Genomic DNA, 12,081 nt, shown 5'->3' with positions numbered 1-12,081 from the left:
TTAATTGGATAATTAGTGCTGCAATTGCAGTCGAAGATAATGCAATGGAGATTAAGATATCGTCGGCAGATATTTAAGTCATGGAGCAGCTAATGGAAATGAATGAACAACTGCGCATTAGTGTGAATTTTTAGGACTTGTAGTAGTTCTTCAAAAGTCCATTTTTTCCCTTCCTTTTTTTTCACCAGTAGAAATGGTTTCCCCAAAACTTTCTCGCATATTCTCTAATAAAAATGTTATCCCAGAGAATGCCTTGCATGACATAAATGTACAATAGTTATGAAATATTAACCTTTGGCATGAATTTAGCATTTTTACTGAATCTATCGTGTAATAATTGGAAAGTTTTGTTGATTAATCCCTTGCATGCCAATTAAGAGTATCCGAAAACCAAATTTGTGTTTTAGACTCATTTTTCCCAACCGATTGAAACGAAAATGTGATATAGAACTATATTTGTAGTCACAAAATCGCATGTTATATAGCTCAGTCAGCGTTTTTGAATTATTGCGTCTACATGTAAAGTATGGACCAACAGACGGTCACCCACCTAATTGGATTTAGCTCGAAGTTTGTTAAGTTTCTACAATACAGATGTTAAATATGCGTGCCAAATTTTATCCATCTAGTTCTCTTCGTTTTGTAGTTATCGTGTCAACTTATATTGAAGAGCTGAACGGACAAACTCCCTCAGGATGGATTTTACTCAAAACTTGATAGAAATCTACAAATTTAGCGTAAAGACCAAATTCCATCCATCTAGCTCAAAGCGTGTGTGAGTTATTTCTTGGAACGAAGACAAATGCATAATTCCAAAAATGTGTTCTTCGAACCTAGGGTGGTAAAAAATGTGGAGATTCGCCAAAATCTCGTGTTCGATTTCTTTTTTTTTTTTTTTTTTTTTGACTATTACAGTACTTTCTATACACTCCGTATACGAGAAAGAGAAAATTGTTTTTCCCCTTGATTAAAAAGAATTACAAATTCAAATTCTATATTACATTTTAAAGTATAATGTGCGACGCGTATTAAAATTGACGATTTTTTTTTTTTTTTTTTTCAGTTGATCAAGCGGGATGTCCACCCAAAGAACGTTTCGACCCCTGTAGAGCGAGCGCACTATCAGAAAAACTGCACCAATTGGATGAAACCTTTGCCTTGCACCCGGATTTGTGTTCCAGGTTGCGTGTGCGAAGAGGGACTCGTCAGGGGACTTGATGAAAAGTGCATCGATCCCAAAGAATATTTTGACACAGATACAAAGGAGGATGCTTTAATGAAGTAGCAAATTAAACGTTAGAAAAATGATTTTGTGATGAACGGAATTCCTCGAAAAGGGAGAGTAGTCATTGGATAACAAAGCCAAGAGTGCATCACTGATAATTTCTGAAATTTGGAATACTGTTTAATTGCATTATATATATATATATATATATATATATATATATATATATATATATATATATATATATATATATATATATATATATATATATATATATATATATATATATATATATATATATATATATATATATATATATTAGCTTGTTATTATGTTTAATAAAACTATTTGCGCAACAATTCAAACTATTTTGCATTCAGCATTTGTAGATTTATTTCATTTTAATCACACATTATTTAACCAGCTGTAATTACTTTATGCTCCCTTTAGAGAATATAACTCGCCTTTTGTTTTCTGCATACTGTAATAACTTGTAAGTCTAATTTAGAAGCATTCAGTAAAATAAAATAAATATTTCTATTGATATAAAAAATAACCTATATAAGAAAAAAAAAAGAAATTCTGGAAGAACTTTGTTAAAATAAAACCCTTAGTAAATACCAAATAAAGATAAATTTAGTAAAGTCTTTAATAAATACTAAAGAAATTATAAATATCCTTTAAAATGCCAACTACATATATGAGAGGAATATAAAAGTTTTCTACCATCATTCACCTTATTATTTATTATCTTCTGAATTTATTTTTAATATTTTTTTTAACTAAACACCGCATTTTATTGTGGCATTTATTGTTTCCAAGCGCACAAGAATGCAAATGACTCCTCAGATTTTTATGTGCGTTTAAATGATATTTGCGTTTTAAATTAATTGGTATTTTGACTACTTTATTATAAAGTTGAATATCGGAAATCATGAAAACCCAGTCAGAGAGTCGGATACATTATAAGGAAAGAAATCTTTATGTTAAAAAAATCGTTTTTCAGAAGAAAGTGATCGAAAAAATTATTGTTATTTTCATTCCAGAAGAAATTTTTTTTTCTATGTGCTTACAGAAATTTATTGACAAATAAATCAATAACTAACAATCTCCAATATCATTTCTTTTCTCAATTGTGAATTAAATTTAAAAAATAACTCTTATTAAATATAACAGTGGAAGAAAATATTTTAAAATAAATAAAATTATTGTGAATGTTTTCAGCATTCTGAATAAGTGCATAACATATTTATTTGAAATGATAAAAATTCTGTCCCCCTCCCTATTTTTAAGATTATGTGAAAAAGAAATTTTTGGATTCTGGTGATCTTTCTATATATTATTTGGTCTCTCTTTGTTTCATTTATTTAAAAGACTTATTGCCAACAAATTAAATTGGTTGAAGGACAATATTTCTGTTGGGATTGAAAGCCTTAATTTGAAATGGTAAATTTTCAGTATTATTTCATAAGTTTTCTGAGATGAAATGATAACGTTTTTTATTTTTTCAATGTCTTAAAGATTGATAAAAAATATCCTAGTTTGCCATTATTATCTGTTTCACTATTAAAATTATTCAGTTTTTTCCATTTGAAAATTATCTATTCATATTCTTTTAGTTTTGATCTCAGTGCTCATGTTGCTGTAGAGTTGAATTCCATGGTAGCGGAAGTTGGTTCCATGGTAGCGGTAGTAGATTCCATGGTAGGGGTAGTAGATTCCATGGAAGTGTTAGTTGGTTCCATTGTGGAATTCGTCGATGTTATTGTTGAAACAGTCGCAGGAGCCACTAGAAAAATTCATAACAAATATAATAAAATTGTAATAAAAATTGAAGAACATCGTTAGTTTGAAAAATATAATAATAAACAATACAAACATTAATTCAGTACAGACGTGATTATGAAGAAAAATATTAGTTCTAATCAAATGAGACGCAATTAAGACACAGATCATAAACTTGCCTTGCCTATTATTTAGCAGCTATTGCTAAAAGTAGCAGTAAGTTAACGAAACTGTATGAGAATAACTAAATTTAAATATTTTTTTTTTTTAATCTAGAAAGAAAAGAAGCATAATTCAAAAACTATTTAATTGAAATGTTACATCATTCTAAAGTTTCAAAACCAAATCAATACTAAGTTAAAACAATCACTTCAAAAAATTATTATTATTATTATTATTTCATTTTGTATTCCAAACAAAGCAGTGCCGAAATTTCACCCTTAGCAAAATACCAAATCTAGTTTCATCGTATAGATGAACTTTACACCCAAGGATAACATGCATTAAAGTTAAAAATAACCACTTATTTGGAATAAATACAGAAAGCAGGTCAATACATAAGTTTAGTTTACTTTAGTTATATTCACGTCTCGTTTTACAGCAACACGGGGGCTATTTGGGGACGGAGCTCGTACATTTGAACCCCGGTCAGATGACGAGGACGACACCTGAGCCAGCACCCCCTCTCTCCACACCACACCAGCGGGAGGACATTTGGCCCGGACGATTTAGCGTGCACCAGACCCACTTACACGACGGTTCTTCGGTGGAATTGGGTCTCGAACCTGACACCCTCCAGTTCCGAAGGCGAGACCTTACCATCAGGTCACCGTGGCCTCAGATGAACACATAAATGCATGTATTTGAAACACAGTTAAAAATTTAATGAACCCTAGCTGTACCCGGTCATGTGTTGTTTTGTCTCAGGTTGGCTAAATGGAAAAGAAAGAAAAGATAAAGTGCATATTTCTAATATGTTTTATTTTACAATGCTTATGAGTATACTATATTTTTGTTGTCCCATTGTCTTTGCAAATTTTGAGATTGTCTGGTTACCCGACTTAAGAACATGGAAATCTGGAATTGTGTATATGAAAAGCATATATAAACCGCACAATTTTAAAGATTGGCCCTGAGTTTTGTTAATGTCAATTACAAACTCCAATCGAAAGAAAATTGCGATCTCGTAAACTGAAATGGCATATTTGTTAGAATCATAGGAATGCGAGGAGAACTTCACTTTTGCAAGGTCCTGTCAAAATTATTGTTTCTACTATATTGCTCATCATCATTTCTACGACAAACCGTGTGGTTTTGCAAAGCTTTGCTTTATAGATATTTCGTAACATGATAATTTGCACGCCGATTTTCAATTGTAGCATGTGCGGCAGCCTCCCTGGCAGATCGAGGGAATTCAAAACACTTGTTGGTTAATGAACTACTTCATCTGCTCCCATAACAGTGTCGACGGACTTGTAGGTGACTGTCTCATTTTGAAAGTTAGACTAAATAATATTGTTCAGTTTGTAGATGTCTTTCTCCTTGGTCGCAAGAATAGCTCATTCATTCAGCCAATCCTGTTTCTTATAACTGCTTTGTATATTGGAAAATGCTTTTTCAACTAATATTTCCTTTGACGTCTCCGAATTGCAGAAGTTATGAAACAATGAAATCATTCCTGAGATTGGATCAACCAACGCCTTTCCGTTCCTAATTTCCAGCAATTGATGTAAGAATAACTCAGCTGATCTATCGTTTTGTAGCTGGTAATTTTAATATCTTTATGTGTCGCCATCCAGGAGAATATTTCAGGCAAACATTTATTTCGTCCGTTGGTGTCGATGAGGAATTAGAGGCAATTTTTTGCCTGAAATTTCCTGCAAGTAATATTAATGTTTATAGCAATATAATGCAGTACAATATTAAGCTAAATGCCTTATGTTTCCACACAAATCTTACAATGATCTATCAAAAACGTCGAGTGATTTTTTGTACTCCATTCTAAAATCATCTCAAACTATATGTTTGCATTTCTTCAATACTTTTCAGATGTTGGATGCTTTGAAAATGTTGCACGTGGAAGTTTCAATGAATTGCATGCTCAATGGCAATTTCAAAGCGGAATGAGAACTTCTTCCAAAATATCAAAGTAGCATCTATTCTGGAAGACGCGAGAGATAATGCTATGTAATTTTGGAATCGAATGGCTGGAAGAATCAATCTAATATATAAAATTCTCGTGTCACAGTTTTCGTTGCCATACTCCTCCGAAACGGCTTGACCGATTTTGATGAAATTTTTTGTGCTTATCCGGTATCTATGAGAATCGGCCAACATCTATTTTTCATCCCCCTAAATGTTAGGGGTAGTCCACCCCTAATTTTTTTTTATTTTTTTTTAGACAAAATTTTTAATTTCTATTTTTTTATGATACAACATACAAAAATACATACAATCCTCAATTTTCCCCCTTCTACGATCAGCCCTTATTTTTTAATAGCCATTTTAGTAATTTAATCATTTTTCCTCTCCGGTCGAAAACTGATCAATCGTCATTTAATTAGTTATCCCCGCCAGATGTCTACAGGTGTCACTTCTGACCCAGTAAACAGCACGGAGTAGGGATGAGAACGAAGCCGGTCTCCTTTCTTTCTCACTCCCTACACAGTTGTCGGCCATCATTATTGTTTATGCATCAAGTGTAGTAGTAACGTTGACAATTATTATTTTGCTATCTCAGTGTAACTCTCATATTAACTTTTAATCATTCCTATTTTATCAATAATAATTAAATTATCAATTTTGAGTGTATTTTGCACGATTAGTTAATCAAGTGATTTTATAACCTCAAAAGTACTCAACACGTGACACGAGCTTCCAATAACAACGGATTTTGTGTTGTAAGTATACTTTTTTTTATTTATATCGAAAATGTTGTTGATCTTATAAAAATGTAATTTTAATTTAATTTTATTAAAAAAATGTAATTGAACAATTAAGATTTTCATAGTTTCAATTTTTACAGTGAGCAATGCCAAGAAAACGCAAAGGGGCTGATTTGAGCCGCAGTACAAGTAAAGCTCGAAACTTGCGAAATAGCAGATCCGAAAGAACAGAAGAACAAATCCAGCAACAAAATACTGATGCACGTGTCAGAATGGCGCAATTGCATCAAGAAGAGCCAGAAGATACACGAGCTGAACGCAATGAAGGCAGAAGATTAGAACAACGACAATCACGCCGTTTCACAGTCAATAGACGAAGAACAAATGACCAACAACGACAGCAGGTACATCGAGCATTTATATCTGATTCATTCCTGCGTCTAGCATTCCAGTATGAGCCCGATATTGAATATTATGCTCATTCAAAAGTGGTAATTGGTGCTATGGACAAGGAATGTCCGCATTGTCATGCTCTGAAATTCAAAAATGAGCCAGCTGGGATGTGTTGCGCGTCAGGAAAAGTGCAACTACCTGAAATTGAAACACCACCTGAACCATTGAACGGCTTACTTATCGGCACGGATCCAGATTCTAACGTGTTCCTGAAGTCAATTCGAAGATTCAATTCATGCTTTCAAATGACATCGTTCGGAGCAACAGAAATAGTTCGAAATACTAATGCAAATGGTCAACAATTCAATTCTACATTCAAAATCAGAAGCCAAGTTTATCATAAAATGGGCTCACTGCTGCCAATGCCAAACGAACCACATAAATTCTTACAAATCTACTTTATGGGCGGCGAGGATTCCGGAAGCGCACTTGCCAATCGCGTGAATGCACGTTGTGATTATAATAACCTTGATTCACTTTATGCCAGGCGCATCGTCAGCGAGCTAGATGCTCTTTTGAACGAGCACAACGAGTTGTTGAAAATATTCAAATCACATATGCACCAATTACAAAGCGATAATCACGCTATCGTCATTAATCCTGATAAAACACCAGCTGGAGAGCATATTCGTAGATTCAATGCACCCGTTGTTGATGATGTTGCTGGAATCATGGTTGGCGATTGTACAGCTGCACGAGAAATTCTGATTCGTAGAAGAAATAATAATCTTCAGTTCATTGCTGACACACATCGTTCATATGACGCTCTCCAATATCCGCTAATATTCTGGAAAGGACAAGACGGATATTGCATAAACATAAAACAACGAGATCCCGTATCAGGTACTTCATTCATTATTAATTTGATCATTAATCATTTAACAAAACAATTAAATTATTGAACGTAATAAATTTAAATTAATTTTTATGAACAAATATTACAGGAGCTGAAACAAACAAGAACGTTAGCTCAAAGGATTATTATGCGTACCGATTAATGATTAGACGTGGCCTGGACAACGTCATTTTACGATGTCGTGAGCTTTGTCAACAATTCATGGTCGACATGTACGCGAAGATTGAGAGCGAACGACTACGATACTTACGATATAATCAACAAAAGCTGCGCGCGGAAGAGTACATTCATTTGCGAGACGCTACCAACAACAACGCCGACGTCGCCGAAATTGGTAACCATGTCATTTTACCATCATCGTACGTAGGCAGTCCACGTCATATGCAAGAATATATACAGGATGCTCTGACTTTCGTGCGCGAATATGGACGACCATGTTTATTTATCACGTTCACATGTAATCCAAAATGGCCAGAGATTACATAAAGAGATAGTTAATAACTTTTTTTTAGAGCTCTGGTTATGGCAAACTAATGATAAACTACTTACGTGGACAAAGAGCTCTCGAAATGCAGAATCCAGTGAAGATCTCTCTTGTGTATCCGCTTCTGCAGTTACAGCCAAATTCTTGTCTTGTTTCACAAAACGGTTCTGGTAAGCATGTATTGCAGCCATCGACAGGATACGACCATACTTCATTCGAGGGACACCGCGTTTGTTGAGCTAAAAAAAGAATCTATTTTATAATTTTTCCACAGCATATTCAGCTCTCTCTCTCTCTCACTCAAAAAAAAAAAAACGATGCTTAGAAGTAGATACATTTCAACATTTCTTCTTTTAACGCAAAATACGAGTTGCTGATGGGAATTTCAATCGAAGAATTCGCACAAAAATATAATACACTCGGCTTTTACATTATGTAAGAAAAGATCTGAAAATAAACTTTCGAAATGAGGATTTTAAGGGAAAGAAAATCTTCTTCATATCATTAAAAGGCTAAATTTGGGATCTTTTGTTTTCCTTCATTAGTAATAAATTTATTTTACTGAAAACGTTTATTATAAGACAGGCAAACATTTTCAATAGAAGAGTAAAGGACAGAGTGACGAATTCCTCGAGATTGAGGCTGTATTGTCTAATAGTTTAACACTGTAACAACTACATCAGCTGTTAACAAATACAAAGTAAATATTCTGTTAATATGCCTATAAAGAAATGGATTTATTACTTTCCTAAGATAAAGCATTAAAAAGTCGAAAAAGGATTTTGTTGTCAAAAGTAAATGAATAAATATATATACAGGGTGTCCCAAAAAAAAGTATACACACTTTAAATAATTGTAAATTTGGGGTTTATTATAATTCGAATAATTTTCAGCATGTAAAAGATTCTACAAATATCATTCTATTGTCTTGTTATCGCATGTTCTCAAACTGATGTCCGCTCTGCTCCAGACACTGCTGACAACGCGAAGCGATGGAATAGCACACATGATGGAACAATTCCCTTGGGATATTCGTACATTCATGTTCAATGGTTGCCCTCAATTGAACAACTGTTGCAGGTTTATGGACGTCCTGAACAGTTCCATCAGCTTCAAACTTAGCTCTAATTCGAGTGATAGTAACTCGTGTAGGTGGTTCTTTGTTAAACTCCCTCTTAAATTGTCTTTGCACTTCTACTGCATTTTCATACTTCCAGTAGCATTTTAGAATAAATTTCCTTTCTTCAAATTCAAGTCTGTCTGCCATCACTCGGTTCAATGGGTTCAGTCAGTAAAGAAAGAAGAAATAACTTAGTTATCAGCTGCTAAAATGTGTATAAATTTTTTTGGGACACCCTGTATATTTATTATACCTGTTTAAGAGATAAATATGGGTGGTAATTTAGAGAAAGTTCATTGTTTTTTATTAAAATTATACATTGAGTCCCCAAAAATTGGAACAAGCCTTTATTATCCAAAATATAGCACCTAGACAAATATTTCCAATAACAAAATTTCTTTATATAAAAGTAGGCAATTGTATAAAAACACTGTAAAGGTTGATATTAAAAAATTTTTTAATTAATTTTTTATGTACCCCATAATATAAAAGTGTCTGTTAGTAAAATTTTTCTTTTACATTCTTCAATATACACTCAAAGTTTCACATTCTTATCAACAAAATTTTCAGAGGTATACTTATTTAAAATTCAATCACAAATTTAACTGAAAGCTTTTTCTTCAGAAATGTACACTTATTCAATACAGAAAATTTGTCATATGTAAATATTTGTCGAATATTATACATCATCCAGTCATCATGACTTCAAAAAATTTAGTAATCAGCAAAATAATTTCTAATCATACTAATCAAGCATTTTAATTGGTTAATGAAAGAGAAGAGAGACTTGAGAAGGTGAACAATCAAGATATCTTATCAAGATAATACATTACAGCAAAAGATATTACGAGATGATATAAAATGTCGAACAAGAAAAACAAATTTTTTGTTTGCACTTGTGCGCTTTCTAAAAGAATTTTAGAAACAAGGAATATTGTATATGACGCGATTTATGCTTATGTAATCATAATGCTGGCTTAGTTATAGAAGAATACAAACATCGTTTTCCGAATTCTCGGCATCTTCCTAGGATGTGTATTAATAGAATTGTTTAGTAATTAAAAACTGCAAGATCTTCAATTTCATGGAAAGTAATGGAGAGGAGGACAGGAGGAAGATGCTGTAATGTTATGCATGTGATGTAGAAATTGACGTTTCGGCTTATTTTTCAAATTACCATCATGCTAAGTCCAGAACTCAACATTCCTAAATCGATAGTATAGAGAACATTTCTACTTAATAACTGGCATATATACAGGGTGTCTCAAAAACCTTGACCGCGGCTTTTATTCGTTAAATATTGATCATAGACATACGTATACTGCAAATTACAAGTTGCGTAAAAAAAAGGTGCAAAATGTTATGAAATTGAATAAAATTTTCAAGGGATTAAACTTAAAAAAATACGAAATTTAAATTTTTATACGGATACCGTACAAAAAAGTGTCCAGTGTGTAAAATATGCCCCATCCTCTAATAAGGTCATGTATAAAATTTCAGCATTTTATCGCAAAATTTTTCAAAGATATGAAACTACATAAATGCTGACTTAAACCACTTTTGGATGCCTGGATAAGATTTCGCAAAGGAGAAAAATCATGTCGGATATTCGTGTTTTAGGGGTCGTACACAAATTAATAAAGAAAGTAATGAGTGAATAAATAAATAATAATTTTGCTATTTATTGGTTCAAAAGTATTAAAAATTTGTAAAAATAATAACTTAAAGAAAAGATTACATAACTTGTTCAAATTGTTTTCCTTCGATGCCAATACAGAGATGCATTCGTCTGATGATACTTCTGTCAAGTTCTTGTTCGGTGATGTCACGACAACCCTCTAAAATGCGTTATTGCAATTCTGTTTTATTTAAGGGAGGTGACAAATAAACCGTTGTACTTAAACGACTCCACCAAAAAAAAAAAAAGAAAAGAAAAGAAAAGAAAGAAAGAAAGAAAATTCATAAGCGTTAAATCATGCGATCTAGTTGGAAATTCTATTGGACCATGCAAGCCAATCCACTTATCTGGAAACTCGTTATTTAACCAGTGTTTCACAACTATAGCATGGTGAGCTGGAGATCCATCATGTTGGAATCAAACACGTGGAAGCACTGTTAGAGGAAATTCCTGCGTAAAATCAGGAATAACCACATTCAGAATCGCATTCACATATCTGTCTCCCGTCAACGTACCATACAGTATGGGTCCATGAAAGCGGTTTTTGGAAATACCTCACCATGTATTCATAGAAAAATGCCTCTGATGATAAATAGCAAAAAAAAAAAGTGACCAAAAGTGTTCATTTTGAGGATTTTTGCATTCATCTTGTTTAAAACAGAATTCGACTGTCCAAATTATGTTTTTCAAGAAAGAGGGATTAGCATCTTCTTGATTAAGAGCCTAATTACAAAATTCTAGATGACGTAGAAAATCTGTTGGCTCCTGTTCCTGCACACCATGAATGCTAAAGGGATGCCACCTATTCCGTCTCAGTATTCTCCACACTGCTGCTCTTGATAGGTTCATTTCTGAAGCAGCAATACGAACACTACTATGTGGATGACAGCAAAAGTAAGCCAAAATATTAATTTCTTCATCAGTTGAGTGAAGTATGCGCCTACCAGGTTCACCTACAGGATGTACGCTTCACACATTCGTTGTACTAATCTGGAAATAAGGATCCCAGAAGGATGTCGGGAATTGATATTTACGCCGAAATTTCCTTGCAGTTTCGCTAGCATTGCGATTGCATAAACTGTAAAGCACTAGGATATCAAAAAGTTCTTCATTGCTGTATTGTGACATAATGTTTGTACAGGCTAATTGCATTCTCAAAATGTAGCAGAAGTGCGAAATATTGATGTGCGAGTTATCCTTACGTAAGCTATGCGATTGATCAATGACAGAGCAGAAATAACATAATATAATGATGCGTCTGTTGAGATTATGGGACCCACCAATTAGAGGCATATATTTGCATATGCAAACATTTCTAAGTTTTTTTACAAGTTCATTGACTTTGCTATTTTTAAGTTATATTCTTTAATTCATGATACAAAATTTTAAAGTATTTTTCAGGAAGCATAGATTTTAAAATTTATATTTAAAACTAAAGATATGAAGCATATTTTTATTTCCTTATGAGGCATTCCTGCGTCGCTTCATCTGCGCTGAAGATGTAAACATTTGCATTTTAATTTGTGATTGACCCTCCACCAACATTGTTTTAACGTATCTTTGAGAGTTTTCATGATAAAATTATTAAATTTTGT

The 12,081-nt window shown here is 33.1% G+C and overlaps 1 protein-coding gene across 1 annotated transcript; it reads left to right on the top strand.

The window, feature by feature from the left end:
- The first annotated feature begins 5,504 nt into the window (after window positions 1-5,504).
- On the top strand, window positions 5,505-7,690 carry LOC129985029 (uncharacterized). Its single transcript, XM_056094957.1, has 3 exons — window positions 5,505-5,910; window positions 6,036-7,191; window positions 7,293-7,690. The coding sequence occupies exons 2-3, from the start codon at window positions 6,042-6,044 to the stop codon at window positions 7,688-7,690; spliced, it is 1,548 nt and encodes a 515-aa protein (XP_055950932.1). The 5' UTR covers window positions 5,505-5,910; window positions 6,036-6,041.
- Window positions 7,691-12,081: the final 4,391 nt, after the last annotated feature.

This window comes from Argiope bruennichi, chromosome 9 (genome assembly GCF_947563725.1).
Source record: "Argiope bruennichi chromosome 9, qqArgBrue1.1, whole genome shotgun sequence".
Classification (NCBI taxonomy): domain Eukaryota; kingdom Metazoa; phylum Arthropoda; class Arachnida; order Araneae; family Araneidae; genus Argiope; species Argiope bruennichi.
The sequence above is the reverse complement of the archived record's forward strand: the minus strand, read 5'-3'. Positions and strand labels throughout refer to the sequence as shown.